The sequence below is a fragment of the Colletotrichum destructivum genome, chromosome 2, assembly GCF_034447905.1.
Source record: "Colletotrichum destructivum chromosome 2, complete sequence".
In the NCBI taxonomy this organism is placed as follows: Eukaryota; Fungi; Ascomycota; class Sordariomycetes; order Glomerellales; family Glomerellaceae; genus Colletotrichum; species Colletotrichum destructivum.
In genome coordinates this window covers 2,073,167-2,094,995 of record NC_085897.1, presented here as the reverse complement: position 1 = coordinate 2,094,995, position 21,829 = coordinate 2,073,167, and the positions used below count along the sequence as shown (strand labels likewise).

The following is a 21,829-nucleotide window of genomic DNA, read 5'->3' as shown; positions in this document are numbered from 1 at the left end:
TCGTAGCTTGTTACTGCTTTGCTCGTGACATGGCCGTTTCGGGGAGGCCCATTATTAAGTTCCTCCTACACTGCAGTGAGGGTATATATGTGTTTATGTGTGTGTGTATTTACACGGCGGGGGAGAAAAGGAAAAGAAAATGACTTTTCAACACCACGTCAGGAATTTCCATGCCGCCGCTCATCATGATACGCGTTCCCAGCCTCTGTCTACCCTTTCCATCCGTGACAGTTGCATATCACGCTTTGACGCTGACCTTGCCAGCCTTCTCCTGGTCCAGGAACCACTGCACGCCCCTCTTGATGCCTTCGTCGAGGCCGACGATGGGCCGGTAGCCAAGCAGGCGCTTGGCCTTACCGATGTTGTAGTAGCGCGTCATGCAGCTGTAAATATTGCGCTGGCGGTTGAAGATGGGGGGCTTGCCGATGATGGTGAAGAAGACCTCGGAGCAGAAGCCCAGGACAAGGCCGATCTCGCGGGGAATGGCCCAGACGTGGCTCGTACCCTTGTCGGAACCCGCGGCGCGCCAGATGGCGCGGGCAAAGTCCCAAAAGTAAAGGGGACTGTCGTTGGTGACGAGGAAAGCCTCGCCGTCGACCTTTTCGTGGTCGAGCGGCGCTGTGGAGGAGGCGGCGGTGGCGAGGAGGAGGCGGGCTGCCAGAAGGTGGGCATGGGCGACATTGCCGACGTAGGTGAAGTCGAAAAGGTTCTCGTTGCTGCCGAGCTGGATGCCCGTCTTGCCCTCGCGGTAGATCTTTACCATCTGGTGGGTAACCATGGTGTCGCCCTCGCCGAAGATGCCCGCGGGGCGGATGGAGCATGTGAGGAGAGGGTAAGGGTCTTTGCGGTTCGCATCGAGGACCAGTTCTTCTGCGGCGGCCTGGAACGCATGGCGGGTCAGTCTGGTTGGCTTAGTTGCGAGAGAGTGCCATGCGGCAAGAAGAACATCCAGACGGGAGGGTAAAGGGGGCTGGCGCATACCTTGGTCTCTGAGTAGTACTCAGTCTGCAGCTCGCCGCGAATGACAGGCCACCGCTCGTCGGCGTTGATGAGGTCGCTTGTATTGTCGCTGATGATGCTGGCAGACGAAGTATAGACAAGGGCCTTGACCGAGGCGGCCTGGCATGCGGCGACGACAGAGGCGGTCCCGTCAACGTTGACCTTGCGGAAGAGGTCCTTAGCGACGGCGTTGTCGCCCTGAACGGCGGGGGAGGCGGTGTGGATGACGACGTCGGGCTTGACGTTCTCAATGATGGACTTGACCTTGTCCGTATCGGTGATGTCGGCCTCGTGGTAGCTAGCCCTGGCGTGACGGTTGTGGCCGCAGCGAAGGTCGATCACGTCAACGGCCGCCACGGCCCAGCGGTCGCCGGCGAGGAGCTGGTTGACGACATGATGGCCCAGGAAGCCGTTGCCGCCGATGACGAGGACCTTACCCAGGTTGGGGAGTGTCGCAGGCTTCTTCTCAGACATGATCAGTGTACTGAGATCGTCGGCTGGCAAGATTTGGTATGCAAAGGTATCAGAATCAGGAACCGAAGAAACCGGAGGGGACTACGGGTGGGGAGGGTGAGAAGTTGGGGAAAGGAAGTCGATTGTTGGTGGTTTGCGCCTGGTCCCTGAGCAATAAATTGGATTCTGGGGTAAGGAAGGACACACAACATCAACGGCCAATCTCTCTGTGCCTCAGTTGCAGCTGAGGTACCAAGTACAGGCTACTGACGCAGGACCATGCTGCAGTAGGTGGTATAGAGTACTGCCTCACAGAGCTCTTTAACGCTAATTGCATTTAGCCTGCAGGCTAGAAACCGTCACACCCCAGTCCCTCTTCTGATGTTATAGTGATGGGTTCGGTGTGATATGCTTCTGCCTGCATTGCAACATTGCTACAGGGGATAAGAGGATGTGCCCCACCTAGAAGTGCACCGACTTCGCCAACTTTAGAGCTGCAGTTTTGACTTCTACTTCACCTTCACCTTTCCAAACCAACTTCACTTTTAGTCCCAGCAGCCAGGCAGGCACCCTTAGTCCCCTCCTTTTGTTGTCTTGAGCTCTGTATTACCATTACACTTTCTGTCACAACACTTGCTGATATTTTCTTGTCGTTATGCAACCTGGCCTCTGTTCTTTGACATGACTGGGTTTGAAAAGAAGGCTGCTGCGAGGTCGTCATGGACAGAACTGCTAACGTCGAGATATTGGTGCATGTCACAGCACCGTGCAAAACTGTCGACGATGCACGCTACAGGACCCTGGCACAGGCATATCTTGACTTCAACCCGACGCATCTTTCAAAAATAATAAGCAGAATATCGCCTGTTACTGGAGAAGAAGTTATCCCTAGCTCACAGGCTGACTTCCCGGCACTGTCTGCGTGGTCTGATGCACCACCACTACCATCATCGATTCCCAGCAGTGATGCGACAGAGCCTGCTACCTCGTCACCACTACCATTACCAATACCACCACCTCCTCAGTCTCAATCAATTTCATTTACATCATTCCACTCCCAGGAGCTGTCATTTAGAAGTGTCCTGGATAACAGAAATTCCCCTGGCCTGGCTCAGCCACTCACAGCAAGGGACGTTGTACTCTCATCCCAACCAGAGGTGGAGTCGCAACAGGCTCAGAGCAGTTGGCAGGCTCCCCCAAGTGTCGTTGATGATTCCCAACCCCTGAACACTATCAGTCTCAGAGAGTTCTCGTCTCCCAGTCGTTTATTCGAACACCTGGCCTGCCAGTTTGACAGCCAAGCCGATGGTGTATCGCAGCCACTTTCGGATTTTCAACAACGAAATCCGGCTATACCGTGGAAGTCAACAACAGCACTAGCGGGGGGGAAAGACGAGAAATATGAGGATGAGGATGAGGATGAGGATGAGGACGATGGCCAGGTCGTTCTCGTGACATCCAGCAGTTTGCCAATGGTCAGCAGTGGAGCGACTCCGCGCCCTGCTTCTTCGGCAGAGAATGTGGTCTTAAGCACACCTTTCCCTGTCTTCAGGCGGCCACCTTTACCAAGCTCATCGTTCGAGCAAGTGATACAGGACACGCCCTGTCAGCCCTCACGAAAGAGACCCATGCCTTCATCGCCCACCCGAGCCGCCTCCGAGTCTCTCTCGTCTAAACGGCACAGACGATCTGCGCCCATCTCTGAATCGAGGTCGGTAATCACCAGAAGCTCGTCAGATGCCGTGGTCGTTCCAAGTGACCTCTATCGCCCTATACGCCCCCCGAATGAGCGGCATCTGAGCTACCTCGAACGTTTCGAGATTCATCCACTCGGTCCTCCAGTCGGGACCTCGGACTTGACCCCCGATGACCTCCTGACGCCCAAGCTCCGCGAGCTAGCCCGCCAGCTCAATATCGCGAAGCGGTACTCCCCCGTTGAACAGAAACGGGCACTCCGGCCCTTCGAGCGAGGCTACTGGCAGCTGGAATGGAGCGGCTGGCGGCCCACACTGCGCGAGCGCGCATGGCACTTCCTCACGGATTACATTCTCGAGGGCTTCGCCGGCTGGGGGGTCTGGTGCAAGCGTGCCGAGGACTGGACCTGGCTACGTGTCTACTGCTGGGGCCACATCGCAGGCCATGTTTACCTGGCCCTATACCTCGCGAGTGAGAGGGCGTTGAAGAAGGAGGCGGCGAGGTGGTTGGACGGCGCTGGTGATGTCGTGGTCATCACCCACGGACATCAGAACTCCGAGTCCGGGGAGAGCATGGACGACGGGTCGAATGATGGGACGGGAGACGGGACATAGGAAGAGAGGCGTGCCAGGCAAAGTTTTCGTTTTTTCTTGTCTTTTTTCCTTGAAGGGGGGGGGGGGGGGGCTGACAGCGAGGCGTTTGGATCGGAGCAGGGGCGCTTTGCTAGGCTGCATCACGTCAAGTTGGGACATACGGCGGCGCGCCACGAGGGTCAAACGTCGACGTGGAGAGAGGAACAGGGGTGTTTTGGTACTTTTTTTTTTTTTTGGAATTTGAGCAGGTTGGAAAATTAACTTTGGTCGCGGAACCTCTCTCTTTGTCAATTGATATATGAAACACAGTGTTGGACAGGCGCCAATCCTTTCCGCAGTCCCTTTGCTCTTTCTCTCTCTCTCTCTCTCTCTGTCTCTCTCTCTCTCTCTCTCTCTCTCTCTCTCTCTCTCTCTGTGTGTGTGTGTGTGTGTGTGTGTGTGCAGGGCCTGAACACAGCAAAGCAAAGATGAGGCTACGCTACCTCCACCTCCTTTCCAGACTTTGTCTCTTCTTTGTACATAGTCGATAGTCACTCGCTTAACTCAGATTGTACAATCCGCGCCTGTTTCGATAGGAACCCCAAGAACATGACGATCTCTGCTCGAGGCTTCAGCTCTTGACGATGACGCGTCCCAGGGTATGGAAAGAATCGCGCTCCCAGCGTTCATAGTCCGCCTTGGCCAGTTGCTTGTACGGTTCTCTCTCAGACTCCGGGAGAGCATTCCACTGCTCGCTAATCTGGCGGTTTGCGACAACAGGGTCCACACCGAAGAAGTCGCCGGTGTCCCAGCGGGCTTTGACAAACATTATGAATGCTGTTGATAACCTTTTGGGCTGGCGTTCGTCGTGAATGGGCCTGGGGGCTCTGCGACCGGTAATCCTGCGGATATTCGCTCGCGCGCGGTTCGCCTCGGCCACTGCAATCGGCGTATGCGATTCCACCCACGCCTTGTACGTAGCAATATTGGCAAGCCTATTCTCCTTGGCCTTTTCCTCGAGACGCTGTGGTTCGGGAAGGAAGAGAAGCATCAATACCAGTCTGACAGATTTCATGGATAGAGTCGACAGAGTTGTGGAGGCTTACCTGGAGCTCGTACGAGGACAAATTCTTATACGACTCGGAGTTAAGCTTGGCCCGGCTTTCCAGATCAATCGCCAATTCTGGATCGTTGGCCCTCTCGGTTATGTAGACCGTCCACGCCGAGTTCGGCAGCTTCTTCGGGTTTGGCAGTAGCGCGAGCTTCTTCTGCTCCTTTACCTTGACCTTCTGCGCCTCTATCTTGAGCTTCTGCATCTGCTCGGGCGTGAGCTCCTTCTTCTTGTCCGCCTTCTTCTTCTCCTTGGGAGCATTGGTCGCCGCTTTGGCCTTGGTCTTGCTCGGGGCCTTTTCCTTCGTCGCCGCTCCGGCCTTGGCTTTTAGCGCCTTCTTCGTCTCGGTCGTTGTCGACGAGGCCTTGGCGGCGGGCAAGCACGCCCATCGTGAGGTCGAAAAGTTGCGACACGTCACGCGGAAAAGGGGTTGCGTTCGCGGGCCAGCCAGAAACGCGGTGCGGATAAGCAGGCGTTGGGCGGCTGCTCGGCGAATTCCTGTCAACATTTTGGAAATGTTTGCTGAATGGAGGGGATTGAGGTGAGCTTTGTAGCGAGCGTCAAAGTCGCGATGCGGTTCAGGGTGTAATGCTCCGAAAGAGCGAACCAGCGGAACGAATCGTGAACGATGCTTAGTTTGGAGGGCAGAGAACCAATTGTGGGAGTTCCAAAAATGCCGTCTGTGGTGTTGACAAAATGGCGAACGGGAGATGAGCGCATGCGACTCGAACTGGGCCGACCTCCTGGTTTGTTTGACCTTTGAACCCTGGAGCTCTTGTGTAGTGAGTACCTAGAAGTCAGTGTCGACAATGTACTCGGAGAAAGTATCGAGTACCGATCGTGCATAGTCCACTCCAACAGCTTCCAAGCTGACCATTTCCGGGGAGCCACTTGCAGCCCCAGTGGTCAGGCATCACCCTGACGCAAGCATGCACCAGCCAGCGAGCGGCAGGAGCCAACTAGCCGGGCCGGAGAGGCATCCACGGGGACGCGAAGCTCAGCAGCAGGCTGCAGCAACCCCCAAGCTTCATTCAACCTCACATACCGAACGACCATCGCCGAAACCCACGACCCTCCTCAAACGACAAACCGACCCCATTCCCGACAACGTCAAATTCACTGAAATCTCATTTACACACACACACACACACATCCATCATAATGGATCACAGACCGCAAGCTTGGGGCCGTGTATGCAACCCCTCTCCACCCATTCAGCCTTGTATCATGGACTAACATATCAAAACCCTCTCGGCAGCCCAGAGACGACGTCTATGGTGCCTACGATGGCTCTTACATGAACCTCAACGGCCCCAACCAAGCGACACAGGCTCCTATCGTCACGGGTACATCAGTCATCGCCATTAAGTTCAGCCAGGGCGTCGTCATTGCCGCTGATAACCTGGGTACGTTGCTCGACACGTTCCCGCCATCCCATCTCGCCCTGCAACTCTCTCCCCAAACGTAACATGCCTACTGACAATCTTGCCAAAGCATCCTACGGCTCCCTCGCCCGCTTCACCGACGTCAAGCGCCTCCGCACCTTTGCCAACTCCACCGTGATTGGCTTTGGCGGTGACGTCTCCGATATGCAGTATCTCGACCGCCACCTCTCGGCCCTCGACATTGAAGAGTCGTACGACCTGTCCGCCGACACGCCCGCTCGTCTCAACGCCGCGAACTTGCACAAGTACCTCTCCAAGCTCCTATACAAGCGCCGATCCGACTTTGATCCCCTTTGGAACCACCTCCTCGTCGCCGGTCTCGACGACAGCAACAAGCCCTTCCTCGCTGCCGCCGATCTCCTCGGCACTACCTTCACCTCCCCCTCGCTCGCTACCGGCTTCGGCTCCGCTCTTGCCCAGCCCATCATGCGCCGCTACGTCCCGGACGAGGAGTCAGCCGCCAAGCTGTCCAAGGAGCAAGCTATCGAGGTCATCAAGGAGTGCATGAAGGTGCTCTTCTACCGCGATGCTCGCAGCTCTGACAACTACTCCATTGCCGTGGTGACCAAGGATGGCGTTGATTTGAAGGAGAGCGAGAAGCTCGAGAAGCAAAGCTGGAAGTTTGCGGAACGGATTCGTGGCTACGGCACGCAGGTCGTTTAGAATGAGTGGAGGGGCATGGTCTGAAGGGGATTCCAGAGGAATAGAGAACCAAGGAAATGAAACGACAATCCATGCATGAATGAATGGCTGGCTGGTTACTCAAGATGGCGGGCCGTTGGCGACTGAACACGTGGGAATCCTCCAGGGGTACTCATCACTAGACGACAGGCGGGTATGAGTAGCCAAGGATGGCTTCGCCGACATTGAACTCAATCCGCGACTTCGTGAATGAGTCGAGGTGTGCGAGTGTTACACTACATGAAATAGACAATGTTGCTCTCATTGTTTCAGGTTGCCTGGCTGCGGCATCTGACCTGCAAAAAAACAACAAATTACGCTCCTTTATCTTGACAGGCCCTTTAAAATCTACCATGCTGGACCTTTCCCTCATTTTCCATAGTACCCAGTAATACATCAGAGGGCTTCGCGTCTGACACGGCCGTCAAGTAGCCCGCTGTGACATTAAAAGCACCAAGGGCCAGCCCTCCCTTTTGGCAACCCAACTCCGTTGTGGCGAGAACCAGCCGACAATAAACCAATACCTCAGTCACTCATGCAAAAGATTTACTCGACGGTGACGGACTTGGCCAAGTTACGAGGGAAGTCAACGTTGAGGCCCTCCATGACAGCCAGCCAGTAGGCAATCAGCTGCAGGGGGACGACGTTGAGAATACCCTGCAGAGCATCAACTGTCTTGGGGATCTCAATCTTCTCGGCCTCGCTAGTCTTGAACTCTTCGTCGCTGGGGTTGCAGATGACAATGGGCTTGCCGCCTCGAGCAATGACTGTTGGACATGTTAGCACTTGATATGAATGGAGTATGCATTCGTTCCAACTTACCCTGCTGGTAGGCATTGAGTGACTTCTTGAAGAGGTCATCACGGGTGAGGATCATGATGATGGGCAAATTCTCATCGACAAGAGCGAGAACGCCGTGCTTCAGCTCACCAGACATGACAGCCTCGCAGTGAAGGTAAGAAATTTCCTTGATCTTCAGGGCACCCTCAAGCGCAGTGGAGAACTGGGCGCCACGGCCGAGCAAGAGAAGGGACTTCTGGTTCTGGAAGGTGTTGGAACAAAGTTGCTTGATGGACTGGTCCTGGGTAAGGATGTCCTTGATCTGCTCGGGGATCTTGGCAAGGCCCTCCATGATCTCCTCACGGCGTCTCTGCTTGGAGGCGCGGTCCTCACTAAGGGAGAGGGCAAACATGACCATGGCGATGAACTGAGAGGTGTAGGCCTTGGTAGAGGCAACACCGATTTCGGGGCCGGCGTTGACGTGCACACCACAGTGGGTGAGCAGAGAAATGGAAGAACCGACGACGTTGACGATACCGACCGTCAGGGCACCACGCTCCAAGCAGTAGCGCAGAGCCATGAGGGAGTCGGCAGTCTCACCGGACTGAGAGACGAAAACGCAAGTGTCGTCACGGAAAACGGGCGCCTGTCTGTCGAGGAAGTCGGACGCCAACTCGACAGCAATAGGGATCTCGGCCAGCTCCTCAAAGACACCGCGGACGGCCATGCATGAGTGATAACTAGTGCCGCATGCAATAAAGATAATTCTGCGGCAACGACGAATGGTAGAGATGTAAGAGCGGAGGCCACCGAGGGTGACGGTCTTGTTGGCGATGTCGAGACGGCCTCTCATTGTATTGACGACAGACTCGGGCTGCTCGAAAATCTCCTTCTGCATGAAGTGGTCGAACTTGCCCTTCATGATCTCCTGGAGCTCGAGCTCAAGGGTCTGGATGGTTCGCACATTAGAGCTGCCATCAGCCTTCTTAAGACGGTGAATGTTCAGCGAGCCCTCGTGGATGTGGGCAATGTCGTCGTCCTCGAGGTACATGACCTTCTTGGTATGCTCGACGATGGCGGAGGGGTCGGAGGAGAGGAAGAACTCGGTGGGCATGGGCATGCCATCGTCGGTCATGAAAGCGCGCGACTGCGAGCGGTGCAGAAGGGACTTGTCGGGGGCACCCAGCAAAGCGTTGGGGTTCAAGAAGTTGTCCTGCTGCTTCTTGAGGGCGACGTTCTGGGAGGCGGCCTCAGCGGAGAGGGCACCCTCCTCGGAGTACTCGACATCAACAAAGTCGACCTTCATGCGCTTCTGGGTCTTGACACCAATGACAAGTGGGGAACCCTTGCGGGCAGCAATGACCTCGTGAGGGTAGTGGACGGACTTGATCAACAGTCCGTAGGCGCCCTCGAGCTCGTTGATGACGGCCTTGGCCAGGTCGGTGAAACCAACTTCGGGGTGCTGGTCGTAAAGGTACTTGGCGAGCTTGGCAATGCACTCAGTGTCGGTCTCGGTCTCGAACTTAAAGCCCTTGGCGCTCAGGAGAGTCTTGAGCTCCTTGTAGTTGGTGATGATACCATTGTGGACGACGGTGAACTCCCAAGTAGGGTCGGACCTGCGGGAGACATGTCGTTAGCTGCCGAATCATGGATGGGAACCATGCTGGACAATGGAGGTTTGTCATTGTCCTCGCAAGTGCACGCATACCTGTGGGGATGGCAGTTCAGACGAGACGGGGGGCCGTGGGTAGCCCAACGAGTGTGGGCGATACCGGCATGTGAATCGAAGTACTTGGTCTGGTCGACCTTGGACTCGCCAATGAGCTCCTTGAGCTTGGCGACCTTGCCAACCTCCTTGAAGGCGAAAACCTCGTTCTTCTTGTCGCCGTCGACAGCCAGACCGGCCGAGTCATATCCGCGGTACTCGAGACGAGACAGACCTAAAGGGGGCGAGCAGTGGCTCGTCAGCAAAAGGGTTCTGAGGAGTGGGTGGAGCTCAAGGGCTCCAATTGGGGGTGTTCAGGGGGAGGCGGTGTACTCACCGTTCACCAGAGTGTCGAGGATGAACTTCCTGTCCTTCTCCACCAAGTAGTTGACGTAGCCGAAAATGCCACTATTTGGGAGGTCACCGTCAGCGTACTGCTTACTGTGATGCCAATTGCTTTTGTGGTTGCCATACCGGCTCCCTTTCCAGCTCGTACAAAACTAGATGGAGGAGAGAGGCAGATTGCGGGCAAAGCTGGCGGGAAGGCGGGGATAGAATTTGGGGGGTAGACATACCACATATTGGTTCAGCGCAATATAAGACCTCGAGAAATACGTAGAAGAGCAATTCGCAAAGTAAGTGGAAGAATTGGGTCGTGGAGGGGTATCAAGAAGAGCGAGAGAGATGGATAGTTGAGTCGAGAGCGAACGAACGGAGCAAGGCCAGTTCAGGAGGCGGGAGCTGAGCAGCTTTATGTGTTGCTGGTCGACCAGCTGGAGAGCGAGAGGAGGGGAGTGTGTTGTGTACGTGGAGAGAATACGCAGTAGCGCCTAGAGGCGTGGAGGTGGGCGGGGTGTGGCAGGGGCGTGCTCGTATCGCGGGGGGTGGGGGGGAGATGACAGAGGGCGCGGCGCGGCGGGTTGAGGGTGAGAAACAAGAGGAAGAAAGGTGGGAGCTAAGTAAGTCCCTCGCTCTGAGCCCTGAGTTCTTGCTGTTATGGATGATATGATGATATTGGATTCATTATTATCATCATTGTTCCATTGGTATAGTTGCAGTTATCATTGATTGCATCGGTGAAGCAGTGCGGGAAGGAAGGGAAACAAGAATTACTATCAATGATGCGTGTGTTGATGCTGTCCTGACTACCTAGGCACACTACACAATATTTTGGGGTTTGGCAGGTGTTAAGATGTCAGTGCCTTGATTCTTTAGCCTGTGACGATGAAGCTCCGAGCAAGCAAGCAAGCAGTCTACATAGGTAAGGTAGGTAAGGTGGGAGCGACATGTGCAGCAGTGATTGATGCAAGCTGCTGTTTTCCCCCTCTCAGGTCACTGGGTTTGTTGTGTGTCTTGCTAGTGAGAGAAACAGCATTGTGCTGTCGTCGTTTTCGTTTGTTGGTTTGGATCGGTACAAGGTGCAGCATCGGGATGGGCTTTGCACGGTTGCATTAGTTGTTTGGGGCGCGCCGGCTGCCAAGTAACTCCCTCCCCCAAAAGACCCAATTTAGTGAAGTGTTCCAGTGTCTAACGCGACCGGGGTGGCATGATGGATAGGTATGTCGGGACTTGAAGTGCAGGCGCTGGGCAACGGGAGTAAATCTGGGCTCGACTGGAGCAGTGAGCCGCGAGCCGCGAGGCTTTTTGGTTTCTTGGAGCGGCATGGTCTGAGAGAGAAGTAAAGCACGGAACTTGTGTGCCTGGCCAGCCTGTCGAAGAGCTGAGAATGCAGCTGTGGAGGGGCAGGCTGTCTGAAGGAGCCCCCACCTCACCGGCAACAGCAAAGCAAGCTGCAGTTCCTCCTGGCTGGCACCACTTGCCTGCCTGTAGCTGCTGCAGCAGCAACAACAACAACATCGCAATGCTCCTCTGAACCTTGAGTTGACTGCATATCCCCAAGTAGGCCCACCCCGGCGAAATCCGTTCGTCTCTACAGTAGACTAGCTTGACGGGAAAACATCGTCTAGCAACTGACATGTTGTCTGATCCGGACAGTTGACTGGCCAGGATACCACTGCACTTGTACACTACTGATGTAGGTTGTCTCTCACTCGTTTCTTCTCACAGACGGCAGGCGCACTGGAGCCACTTCGCCTTCGTTTCACTGATACCTACCCAGGTGCATCGTACCTGAGGTAGGTACTCTAGCTAGTGCTCTAGGCATTCCACATCTGTTGCCTTCCTTCCTCAAGGTCCCCCCCCTTCCCCTCTCCTGGGCTGTGGCGCCATTCCCTGACTGGCTGCTACACTAGCTGAGAAGATCCCACAGTATCTCTCTTCCGGACAGGACTTTGTTATTCATCTAGTGCGAACCAATTGTTACGGATAGAGTAGTCTGGTTGGGTGAAGCGTCGATCTGTCCAGCGCAATCAGCACAGGACGCTTGAACACTTGCGATGCCTTCCATTCCTTGCGAATTCTAGAGATGTGTGCAAGTTGAAATAACCCACCATCCATCGAACTCTGTCTGTTCTCGTCGTTTCTTTCCAGAACCGGCCACCAGGAGCTGTGTCCATCTGCTATCGGTGTACGCTGCGCTTTTCTAGCTTGAACAGCTTTTGATGCAGCAAGCACCAGACTTAGTACCTAGGTGGGCAAGCTCCAGTCAGCTCCTTCCACCGCCATCGCAGCTTTGCGTCTCACCTGATCTTACCAACCATGACTGCATCTCACCCATCCTCGTTCCTTCACGAACAGCATGAACTCGCGAAAGGCCACGCCTCACATCCTCTTCCTGTGGTCCACTCGCTCAACCCCGAGGCGTAGCCTCGACCGGCTTGGCATCAGCGCCCGAAGCTCTGTTACTTACTCCGTGATGCCAACAACCAGCATTACCTGGCCTGGGTAGGTAGCTACACTATGTGCTTTCCGAGCACACGCCCCCCAGTATTCGTCTGTGCCCCCAACCCCATCCAATCCTTTTCTTACTTCAAGAACCGATCCAAGCCCGCCTTATCCTAACAACCTCACAGACTTACACCACAATCAAGAAACCGCGACATCGAAACCAGGCGCAAGGAAAGAGGGCATCCGGACACGCAGAAACGTGAGCACGGGAGAAAATCAACGTCGTCGTTGGCACTGGGTCTTCGTCAAGGGTCTCCCAACCTTGGCAATCAAATTGTTTCCCGTTGTTGATTTCAAAGGCATCCCCTTTTTCGTAGTGGAACATTGATGCCGATGGCTACCTGCCTTCGTCATTCTCGACCCTGTCCTGTATCGTTTTTTCTTTCTCTTCGAGGGTTCCATCACCTACATCATCTTTCTCTTGACCCCTTCCCTTTCGTATTGCCCGGCCCCGGTCTCCAATCACCTGCCTGCTAACACCTTGTTTGTCGAGCGCTAAAAAGAATTCAGTGGGGATCGCCGGCACTGCGACACCAGGCGACAAAAATTCCCAACCTCGGGTCCCCCTGGTTTCCAACTCTTTCTGCTTGGCTCTGCTGCTGGTTGCACCGATGGAGGGGAGGCAAGACAGGGGAACAGGGGTGGGGGCGTCCAGGTACGACGAGAGAGAGAAAGAGAGGGGAGATGGAAAAAGTGAACAAAACAAGGCGCTAAGACAGGTACAGCCTCAATGGCCATCGTGAGAACGGGCCCCGGCTAGGGGCGACCTGTCGTCCACTCCGTATAAAAATCGCCAAAAATAACAACCCGCACCGGGGAAGGGAACCCTGCTAGGTCGGCCTCGCCTGCAAATCACCATTTGGCATCTCCCAATGCCACCACCCATCTCGCGCGAACTAGATCTTCTCGAAGCGTGTCAACCGGCCGAGGCACGTACATACATGCGCAATTGTGCCCTGCCCTGAGGCCGACCACGTCGAGCGCGTGTGTTCGCAGCCGCTTGTCGCGCGCCATCCAACTTTTGCGACCTAACAGAGGATTCTGATGTCAGATTCCAAAGTGGATGCCTTGTTCTACGGTCCCCTGAGTATGGTAGTCCGTATCCGTACATACCTAGGATGGGTAATGTGGTACGTGCTGCAGGGTTGTGGCACATCGCACCACAACGACTTCAACGCGCACTCCCAGCCAGAGGGACCATCCGGCTACTGTAGCTATGCAGCTACCTCTGGCCCAGACAACTCCATGATGCTGTCATGACTCTTAGCTAAACGGATGAACGCCGCCCGCAGTGGACTTCCTGCTTGCAGCCACTTCCTCGCCCGTCCCCAGTTTCGCGGGCAATTTCGATTGGAGAGCCTGTGGATGTCCTTTGTCTCTCTATTCGTTGCCGTGCAAGATCGCCCATGACATGATGTGGTCTCAGCTAGAGCTCGTCCTTCGTCCGCATGCAGCGAAATATCCAACAGCCTCCTTTGCACCGCAGGTCGGACTCGTCGAATGACAGACGGGGGACTCGACCTGCTAATCCTGCCAGGCTTACAATGCGCGACCGCCCCTTCCTTCCCTCGGCCTCTACCCGGCCGTCTCGTCAGACGGGATCACAAGCATGTGCCTCCGTCGGTGTAGGCTGCTGGAGTAAGCAATAAACAACGATATCCTGTCAGACGCTCTGGAGCAGGGTGAGGAAAGCTGCAGCTTCGAGGGAAAGTGTGCTTAAACCCACCCCCTCAGGTCCCCCCGTGGCTTACGGTCTACACACACCCGTCCTATCCTCCAGCCTTACGCCTACTCCGGGTCTGTTGGGTTCCTGGGAAGCCTGCGTCGCCGACGGCAGCGTCCAATACGGGTTGCTCGCCACGCGCCGAGGTGGACTTGGAGACGAGAGTCATGATTAGTGAAGCTTCCAAACGGGGTTTTCCCCCCTTCTCTTTCTCCTTTACTCTAGGTACATGTGTTGGTGTTGGTGCTGTGGCATGTGGTGCCAGGTGAGCTGCCGTATCAGCAACGCGTCGCCCCCCAAGCCCATTCGAGGCTGTGCATTATCAATAGGCTCAAAACTGGAGCTTCCCAGCTCCCGCTACCCTGGCGTCGGCAAACGGCTCAAAGTGTACTGACATGGGAACACGCGAAGGGTGTGCAGACTCCAAATCTGCCCAGGTCTGGCAATCTTCACGAAGCAGATACCCACTACCAAAGAGAACCCCTGTAAGGAATTGTCACTGTAGAGCCCCTTGCCAAAGCAACAGAAGGGGCATAAGCCCAAGACGAACATGTCTGGTTTCATGTAGGCGCGCATCATGATGCACGGGGCCGGACCATCGTAGCTGCCTCTGTTTCACGCCGTTCTTCTCTATGCTGCCTCTTCGCAAACAACCCCAAACCTTGAACTTGGGTAATGTACACTGCTTAACACATTGAAAAGAGAAAGACCCCCAAAGGCAGCCAAGGACCGGTGACACTCCACCCAACCAGCCTTGCAGAAGTCTTTTTCATTGGGCATTGCTCTTGAGCATGTCCTCGCTCCCTCCTTTCCGTGACTCGTCCTAACGGAAAACCCTTTTGCCTTATAGCTTCTGGTACTCCAGCTTGCCCTCCAGCTTCTTCGACTCGGCGACCTTGCGCACCGCCTTGTTGAAGTCGTCCTGGTTGATCGCATCTCGGTAGTCCTTGATGGCGAAAAGGCCACTGGCGTCGACGTGTCAGTTAAAGCTATGCTGAGGAATTAGGCAAGACAAGGGACGGCTTACGCTTCTGTCACGACGTTTCTCAGATCCGCACCGTTGAGACCGTCGCTCATCTTCACCACACTCTCAAAGTCGATCTCACCCTCCGTCACCACGCCGGAAGCGTGGATCTTAAGGATCTCCAAACGCCCGACTTCGTTCGGCAGAGCGATCTCGATCTTGCGGTCGAGACGTCCGGCACGGAGCAGGGCGGGATCAAGGGTATCGGGCCGGTTCGTCGCCATGATGATCTTAGTCTTGCCGAGGTAATCGAAACCGTCGAGTTGGTTCAGCAACTCCATCAGTGTTCTCTGGATTTCACGATCCGCACTAGTTCCCTCCGAGAATCTGCGTCCGCCGATGGCGTCGATCTCGTCCATGAAGATGATGCAGGGCTCGTGCTCCTTGGCGTAGCCAAACATCTCGCGAATCAGACGGGCAGACTCTCCAATGTACTTGTCGACAATCGCTGACGAGACCACTGTTTGCCGCTATTAGCATGCCACATGCCACATGCCACGCGACGCTTCGTTTTGCGTTGCACGTACCCTTCAGGAAGTTGGTCTCGAGACTGCTCGCCACAGCACGGGCGAGCAGCGTCTTGCCCGTACCAGGGGGACCGTACAACAAGACACCCTTGGGTGGCTTGATGCCCACGCGTAGGAAAAGCTCGGGGTTCTTGAGAGGCAACTCAATGACCTCGCGCAGCTCGCGAATTTGGTCGTTGAGGCCACCGATTCCGGCGAAGCTGACCTGGCCGGGATCCTCCAGCGACATGTTGTAGACAAGGGGGTCGACTTCTCGGGGGAGCATGCGCATAATGGTGAGTGTCGTCATGTCGAGAGCCACCCGCGTGCCCTGCTTGAGTTTGATCTTGTCGACCTTTGATCTGCAACCGACGACATATCTGGGACCGGACGAGGCCTTCACGATAACTGTTCCGAGCGGAAAAGCGGTGGTCAGCGGAGGTCGTTCTTACTTGTTGACGCGCATTGTGTGGAATACGGAGAGATGGCGGCGGGGCGGGCGATGGGAGAAGGTCCAAAGTCGGAAGGCGAGCGGGAGCGGGCTCACTTACATCTTTCGTCGTCGAGCTGCTTCAGGACCTCGCCGATAATCTGTCCGACACTCTGCAGCGCTTTGATGTTGTCTTCAGTTCTGTCAAACTCCCTCTGCAGGTCCTTGATCTCGAGGCGGAGGGACTTGAGCTTCGCCTCCCACTCCCGGGATTCGAGCAGCTTAGCCCGGTAAGAGTCGAGGGCCTTCTGGCGTTCGTCGTCTGAAGACATCCCTAAGTCTGTGACGGGGAAAGGATGGAAAGAGAGTTACGCAGGTTAACGGCGTCGCGGTTCTCGTGGAGGAAGCGGATAAATTGGCTACGTCGTGGAAGATTCGGGTTCGGGGTTAGGAGGGTGAGTTGATCGGTCGGTCGGTGGTGGGTAGCTTGTGTGTAATCGGGTCGTTGTTTTCGGAGGTTCAGGTGTCGACGTACCTCCCACTGCAGCCTTCTGCCTCCCAGAAAGCACAGCTCAGCTATGACCAGCGCCTCATCCCTGTGGCCACCGAAGCTCTGCCGGCTAGGTCACGCAAGCTACCCTGTCGGAGAAGGAACGTGGTTTATCCGATCGGCCCCACATACACTGCTTTGTTACGCTGTCTGTCAAAGCAAGGTCGTTGAATTAGGAGGCATGCATTAATTTGCAGTGTTAGGCTCATATGTCACTTATACTGTAATATCTATTGGTGGCTCTTTTCTCTTTTTATTAGATGTATCTTTGCGACTTTAGAAAAAATACTGGCTACGTATTCATCTTATTTGAACCGGATGGCTCTTGGATGAAAGGCAAGACGGATCAACGCACCTTCAGACAAATTGCACACAACGAGAAACACGCTATGCAATGCCATCCTCGGCTTTCTAGGAAATCGCAGAAAAGAAAGTAGCGCGCTGTTTGAGTGAGTGTCAAAAACCAGAATGGGCTCTTCGTACGCCAATATCGATTAGGAGGGATGACCTCCAAGTATGTACTATGAATGGTAGAAACAACAATGACAGTCTTGACGCCTGAAGACTCTATCTTGGGTTTGACAATGAGGGGCCAAGATCTCATACTCGGATCTATCCTGTCTTAGAAACTAGATACTGATGCGACAAGATGCGCAAAGGTGTAGGTGTATATGCATGGGCATTGCGGAAATTGTAGTTCTCCCAGGGGCAAATAATTGCAACAAATGAAATTCCAAATCCCACTGTAAAAACTCCATAAAAGACGGACGGGTATTGAGTGGGTGCATTAATCGTAACGACGACAAGCCGGAGGTGGTGACTCATAACTCAGCCCAAGAGTTCGGAGGTGATCTCTTCACGGACCTTGCAGCTCCAGGCCAAGATGGCCTTCTCGAAGTTGACCCAGACGTCGGGAGAGTTGTTGTAGACGATGCCGAGAGCATCCACCTTCAGAAGGACTTCCCAGCGCAGCTCTGCTGCCTTGGCCCAATAACGGATGTTGTCGGCACATCGGTACGGCTTTTCCGTGTCGGTATGGAACGTAGTGATCAGGCCGAACCGCCGCTTTGACCTCTTGACCGCCGCGTTGTGCAACTCGACTAGTCGGATGCCGTTTTGTAGAGCCTGGAGGAAAGGGGTAGGGGGCTCAGTCGCGTCGACCACGGAGGTGTATTCCGGCAGAGGGCCGGCGGACGGATCGAGCGATGCCATGAAGGCCAATTCCCTCTCCACTTCCTTGCCGGTCCAGTCGCCCGAAAGCCAGGTCCAGGTACTGCGCTGCGCCTCCTCGGCCTTCATCAGCTCCTCCTCCTTCTTGAGCATGTCGAAGAGCCCCTGAATCCAAGACTCAAGAATGCGCAGCTCCTCGTCCTTCATTCCGCCAGCCCAGTTGCGGGTCGCCATCTGCTTCAAGGTTTCCATAACAGAAAGCAACTCTGCGCGGATCTCCTTCTCGGACTTGATAGCGTCCAGCCGCTCCGGAACCTCATGGGCCGTGTAGTAATTCCTCGCGGCACGAATAGCAAGCGTCATGACATCGAGAATGTGCATACCCTGAACCTCATGCCAGCCCTGGCCCTGGCCCTTCTTAGGCGTGCTCTGTTTGTCCTGCTTTCTTGGAGGGATCTCGGGCAGTGGCTCCCTGTTGGCTCTGGTGTGCCTCGTTGCCGCGGCCGCTTTCTCGAGCGTGCCTGTCAGGTCCGCCTTCAGCTCCTGAATCGTCGGGGGCTTGGGGACCGGCTTGTTCCTGTGGATGTAGGTGCTGGCGGTGGGCGGCAGAACATCCGGGTCGGGCTCGTCGAAATCGTCTGAGTAGTAGTCGTGTTCCTCCGTGGGCGACTCCGCAATCGGCCCGGCGTCGAAGGGATGAGAACCCAGTTCCGGGCTGCTCCCCTCCGAGTCGACGATCCTTGGGGATGAAGAGCTCGAGCTACTGACGGACGAAAGGTCCAGACCTCCCTTGGCTTTGTTCTTCCTCGCCAGCTGGGCGCCTTTGCCGTCGAGGAGACCAGTGCGCGCGAAGTAGTACTGCAGATGGGCTATGCTCCCCAGGCTCAGAACGCTCTCCCTGTGCCGGGCGCTGGCAGCAAAGTCGGTGCCCTGCGGGCGGACAAAGCCCCGGCGTCGGCTGGAAGAGCGGCCGCCGCCCTGCCTGCTGCCGCTGCATGACGACTGTTGGGAAGACGCCAAACTGACGTCCGAGCGACGGCTGTAAGTTCCGGAGGACTGTCGAGAGTATGTGCTGCTTCGGACGCTTCCCAGAGACTCGCGGGAGGCAGCGTCGGGGGCAGACCCATGGGAAACAGAGGAAGCCGTTGACACGCAGCGGGACAGCTCGGGGCAAGCGCCGATAGCTGGGGTTGGGGATATTTCTGGCGGGGGCGAGTCGGTTCGGAAAGATGGCGGTTCCTCGTTAGCAGTAGCCATAGCTTTGGATTGGTAGGAGGATCGAGTGATCAGGTAAGCTCAAGATCAGCGAAGAGTATAGAAATTCGGTCGGCCCTGTGTTGCGAATAGAGCTGTCAAACGCTACTGTAACGACCGAAAGGGGTATGATGATGTTTCGTCTCAGCCGAGTGTCGACGGCGAACTGAAGCTCTACGCTAAGCAACGTGAGGGGGCCGGGACAACCCGATGTCGCAGAAAGGTATGTACAGAGCAGAAGGGATTGCGTGTAAAGGCGCCAAGCAAGACTGGGTGCACAGCAGCGTCCAGAAGTCGACAGGACAGGCAATGGGATTTGGACGAAAGAACGTGTGCTGGTGGTTCGAGGGACGCACGACGAACTACTTGGTAATGGCGAAAGTCCAAGAAGTGTTGATTGCCAGGTCAGGTTGGACGAAGCGGAATAGAGAAGTTTACTTCTGGACTACGACCTACCCTGGCCGGTAAACACACGCAAGGCAAAAGGCTAATTCGGTAACGGTAAGGCGAAAGGAAAGGCCGTTGCCGTGGGTTCAGGAGAAAGAATGGTAAGTCGGGTGTGTGTGTGTGCCTATGCCTGTCCCCGGGAGCTCTGACACGACGCGACTTTTGGGCGTCAGGGGTTTATGTTGGGCGTGGCCACAGCAGCAGGTGAGGGTGCAAGTGGCAGCAGCAGTGCAGTGTGGTGTAGGTGTTTGGTCGCTTGGCCGTATCTGGCTCAGATCCTCGTTCCAGTTGCGTCAGTGGGAACTACCAGATTGATTTTCCGTAGAGGAACCGAGGGCGAATCTCTCTCTGGTGACAGAAAAGTCTCCAGCGGGCAGATTGGGATCCAATGGAGTGTGGCGAGCGCGGGCTACCAGGTAGGGGGCCGTTTAAATTGAACGTCGCGTCTCCGAAGGTGGGGGAGAAAAGTGCTCCAGCTACAGTTGCAAAGGAAAGGAGAGGGGAAGGTGGGCATGAAACGGATGCTTGTAAGTTGTCCTTGCTGTAGGTAATTATGAAAAGAGCGAACACAACACGTGGTTGTCGTTGCTGGTCTGATGAGGCTTTGATTGCTGTTTGCCGGCCTCCAAACCGATGTAAATGAAGGGGAAACCTCCTGCGTTTAAGTATCAAACAAAACGACAGAAATGTTGATCCTGCCTGCACTCGGGAATCGATGGTGTGATGAGAAGATGCGTTGTTCTAGTGTAACAGGTCGATTGAGCAAGCAAGCTCCAGGTTTCCCTTCGACACAGGCCAAGTTAAGAGGGGATTGTCGTCTTCTTATTCAGCTGTGGATTGCTGCTTTATATCCAATTACATAGAGAGTCTCAACGAGACATGTCCGCAGGGAACTCATTCACGTCAACTAAGCAACGATAGGTATTGTGAGTAGGGAGCAAGGCAAGCTGCAGCCAAAGACATGTGTCGATATGCAGCCCAATACTTTTGCATAACCCCAGGTCAGGTGGGGGTATCTTTCTTCACCTTCTCCCGTCCGCCGTCGCCCGTCGTCGTCCAGTCGAACTCCCCGTGGCGATGGCATTCTCAATCTTAGGGGTTCGAATTTTGATCCATCTCCAGCAACTCTCTCTCTCTCTCCCGGCCAACAAAGGGCACAAGTGGATAATCTCATTCCGCCAAATGGCCCTCCGTGTGTCCCGACATCGAGATTTAGCCGAACGCCCCTCGCATGTAAATCCGCTGTCAATCGCAGACAATTACTCCTTCTCGCCTCATCTCTAGCTTTACACGTGTACAAAGTATTTTATACTGGATTCGTAGGCAGCTGGCAACGCACCAGTGGTTGATCAGCGAACAAGTGTCTCTCATGCTCGCGCAAACCGCAACAATGGCGCCTCAGGCTTGGGGACCGAATCAAAATCGAAAGGCCGTCGTTGCGCAACCTCGGCTACATGGCACCAAGGGCCAGCCCGGGCCCCGAGGCCCTTTCCCTTCCTCTCTAGGCTCCCTCGCCCTGTCCGCACCTACTACCTGCCGGCCGGCCTCTCCCGTGGCCTCTTCGGGCCATCATCCCCGCGCCTGACCCTGTTGGGCTGTCGCGCAGAGAGACACGACATATCCCGTCCGCCGACCGAACGGTCGCTGTTGTGGTTGATTTGGCTCAAGTTGTCACTTCCCTCTTCCTTCTTAGTCTTATCTGACGGATTACCTGTGAGACGAAGCCATGGGTGACTTTGATTGAGGGATTGCTGTAGTCGTTTGACGGGCTTGTCACAGGTGTCTTGTGGAGAGAAAGTAGTGAAATGCGCGCCGGAAATCGCTAATGAGAATCCCTGGAAAGGAGCTGTCTTTGGGTCGTTCAAAGGCGATTCCCTTATGCGTCTCGCACATACTCCTCATTTTTCGCTCTGTCCGCCAGGTTCTGCCTTCGACCCTGTGATTCCGGTAATGCAAGTGATATGCAAGCCATCGTGCCAACCCAATTCTATATCGGTAATGGAAGGAGGTTCTCCACTCACCACTCCAAAGATGATCGGTGGCGCTGCACTCCAGTACATACACCACGGTCCACGGTCCGCTCAACTATCGATATCCGCCACCCCTAGCCCAGAATGATAACATGCTGTGCTTTGCGGGCGGAGTCATTCATCGCGGTTGCTGGGAGGAGAGGTGTCTGTCACTGTCCCTTGCATAAGTCACGGCTCAACGTGCAGAACGATATGCAGTAGTAGACTGCGGTGTCACGGCCCAGTCCGATTACACCCGCCCTAGTCATGAAAGCACACATCATACATGTATATACCTTAGTACAATAAGCTCCTCTTAATGTTGCTTCGTCGCGTCGCCGCCAATCAGAAGAAACTCGCAGTCGGGCTGCTTTTTTACAGGTTGACATATGCAAGAGGCATAAGAGATAAAGGCAAAGACGGCTTAT

At 55.2% G+C, this 21,829-nt stretch overlaps 8 protein-coding genes across 8 annotated transcripts; 3 read left to right on the top strand and 5 right to left on the bottom strand.

The window, feature by feature from the left end:
* Positions 1-26: 26 nt before the first annotated feature.
* On the bottom strand, positions 27-1,604 carry CDEST_02853 (Putative 3-beta hydroxysteroid dehydrogenase/isomerase, NAD(P)-binding domain superfamily). Its single transcript, XM_062919012.1, has 2 exons — positions 982-1,604; positions 27-880 (listed from the first exon to the last, which is right to left on the bottom strand). Exons 1-2 carry the CDS (start codon positions 1,471-1,473, stop codon positions 239-241), a joined length of 1,134 nt encoding a protein of 377 aa, XP_062775063.1. The 5' UTR covers positions 1,474-1,604; the 3' UTR covers positions 27-238.
* Positions 1,605-1,964: 360 nt separating this feature from the next.
* CDEST_02852 (uncharacterized protein) lies at positions 1,965-4,344 on the top strand. The gene has a single exon (XM_062919011.1). It carries the CDS (start codon positions 2,172-2,174, stop codon positions 3,759-3,761), a length of 1,590 nt encoding a protein of 529 aa, XP_062775062.1. The 5' UTR covers positions 1,965-2,171; the 3' UTR covers positions 3,762-4,344.
* Position 4,345: 1 nt separating this feature from the next.
* CDEST_02851 (Putative High mobility group box domain-containing protein) lies at positions 4,346-5,707 on the bottom strand (the record flags this gene model as incomplete). The annotated part of the gene is made up of 3 exons (XM_062919010.1): positions 4,346-4,743; positions 4,826-5,620; positions 5,666-5,707. The coding sequence occupies 3 exons, from the start codon at positions 5,705-5,707 to the stop codon at positions 4,351-4,353; spliced, it is 1,230 nt and encodes a 409-aa protein (XP_062775061.1). The 3' UTR covers positions 4,346-4,350.
* Positions 5,708-5,848: 141 nt separating this feature from the next.
* On the top strand, positions 5,849-7,172 carry CDEST_02850 (Putative proteasome, subunit alpha/beta, proteasome beta-type subunit, nucleophile aminohydrolase). Its single transcript, XM_062919009.1, has 3 exons — positions 5,849-6,021; positions 6,089-6,236; positions 6,325-7,172. The coding sequence occupies exons 1-3, from the start codon at positions 5,992-5,994 to the stop codon at positions 6,936-6,938; spliced, it is 792 nt and encodes a 263-aa protein (XP_062775060.1). The 5' UTR covers positions 5,849-5,991; the 3' UTR covers positions 6,939-7,172.
* Positions 7,173-7,209: 37 nt separating this feature from the next.
* On the bottom strand, positions 7,210-10,238 carry CDEST_02849 (Putative SIS domain, glucosamine-fructose-6-phosphate aminotransferase, isomerising). The gene is made up of 5 exons (XM_062919008.1): positions 10,017-10,238; positions 9,779-9,849; positions 9,445-9,676; positions 7,779-9,352; positions 7,210-7,723 (listed from the first exon to the last, which is right to left on the bottom strand). The coding sequence occupies exons 1-5, from the start codon at positions 10,019-10,021 to the stop codon at positions 7,503-7,505; spliced, it is 2,103 nt and encodes a 700-aa protein (XP_062775059.1). The 5' UTR covers positions 10,022-10,238; the 3' UTR covers positions 7,210-7,502.
* A 1,678-nt stretch (positions 10,239-11,916) lies between these two features.
* On the top strand, positions 11,917-12,741 carry CDEST_02848 (uncharacterized protein). Its single transcript, XM_062919007.1, has 2 exons — positions 11,917-12,285; positions 12,414-12,741. The coding sequence occupies exons 1-2, from the start codon at positions 12,140-12,142 to the stop codon at positions 12,577-12,579; spliced, it is 312 nt and encodes a 103-aa protein (XP_062775058.1). The 5' UTR covers positions 11,917-12,139; the 3' UTR covers positions 12,580-12,741.
* A 1,873-nt stretch (positions 12,742-14,614) lies between these two features.
* CDEST_02847 (Putative AAA+ ATPase domain, ATPase, AAA-type, core, nucleic acid-binding protein) lies at positions 14,615-16,506 on the bottom strand. The gene is made up of 4 exons (XM_062919006.1): positions 16,093-16,506; positions 15,563-15,949; positions 15,039-15,495; positions 14,615-14,976 (listed from the first exon to the last, which is right to left on the bottom strand). The coding sequence occupies exons 1-4, from the start codon at positions 16,301-16,303 to the stop codon at positions 14,856-14,858; spliced, it is 1,176 nt and encodes a 391-aa protein (XP_062775057.1). The 5' UTR covers positions 16,304-16,506; the 3' UTR covers positions 14,615-14,855.
* A 359-nt stretch (positions 16,507-16,865) lies between these two features.
* On the bottom strand, positions 16,866-19,862 carry CDEST_02846 (uncharacterized protein). Its single transcript, XM_062919005.1, has one exon. It carries the CDS (start codon positions 18,946-18,948, stop codon positions 17,350-17,352), a length of 1,599 nt encoding a protein of 532 aa, XP_062775056.1. The 5' UTR covers positions 18,949-19,862; the 3' UTR covers positions 16,866-17,349.
* Positions 19,863-21,829: the final 1,967 nt, after the last annotated feature.

Coding starts and splice junctions, on each gene's coding strand:
- CDEST_02849 (XM_062919008.1), bottom strand. Junction 9,677..9,778: donor CCTCGACACTCTGGTGAACG/GTGAGTACACCG, acceptor CGCCCCCTTTAG/GTCTGTCTCGTCTCGAGTAC. Junction 9,353..9,444: donor CTGAACTGCCATCCCCACAG/GTATGCGTGCAC, acceptor TGTCTCCCGCAG/GTCCGACCCTACTTGGGAGT.
- CDEST_02850 (XM_062919009.1), top strand. CDS start 5,992: ATGGATCACAGACCGCAAGCTTGGGGCCGT. Junction 6,022..6,088: donor GACCGCAAGCTTGGGGCCGT/GTATGCAACCCC, acceptor CCCTCTCGGCAG/CCCAGAGACGACGTCTATGG. Junction 6,237..6,324: donor CATTGCCGCTGATAACCTGG/GTACGTTGCTCG, acceptor ATCTTGCCAAAG/CATCCTACGGCTCCCTCGCC.
- CDEST_02848 (XM_062919007.1), top strand. CDS start 12,140: ATGAACTCGCGAAAGGCCACGCCTCACATCCTCTTCCTGTGGTCCACT. Junction 12,286..12,413: donor ACCAGCATTACCTGGCCTGG/GTAGGTAGCTAC, acceptor ACAACCTCACAG/ACTTACACCACAATCAAGAA.
- CDEST_02846 (XM_062919005.1), bottom strand. CDS start 18,948: ATGGCTACTGCTAACGAGGAACCGCCATCTTTCCGAACCGACTCGCCC.
- CDEST_02853 (XM_062919012.1), bottom strand. CDS start 1,473: ATGTCTGAGAAGAAGCCTGCGACACTCCCCAACCTGGGTAAGGTCCTC. Junction 881..981: donor AGTACTACTCAGAGACCAAG/GTATGCGCCAGC, acceptor CATGCGTTCCAG/GCCGCCGCAGAAGAACTGGT.
- CDEST_02847 (XM_062919006.1), bottom strand. CDS start 16,303: ATGTCTTCAGACGACGAACGCCAGAAGGCCCTCGACTCTTACCGGGCT. Junction 15,496..15,562: donor CGAGACCAACTTCCTGAAGG/GTACGTGCAACG, acceptor AGCGGCAAACAG/TGGTCTCGTCAGCGATTGTC. Junction 14,977..15,038: donor AGAAACGTCGTGACAGAAGC/GTAAGCCGTCCC, acceptor CGTCGACGCCAG/TGGCCTTTTCGCCATCAAGG.
- CDEST_02852 (XM_062919011.1), top strand. CDS start 2,172: ATGGACAGAACTGCTAACGTCGAGATATTGGTGCATGTCACAGCACCG.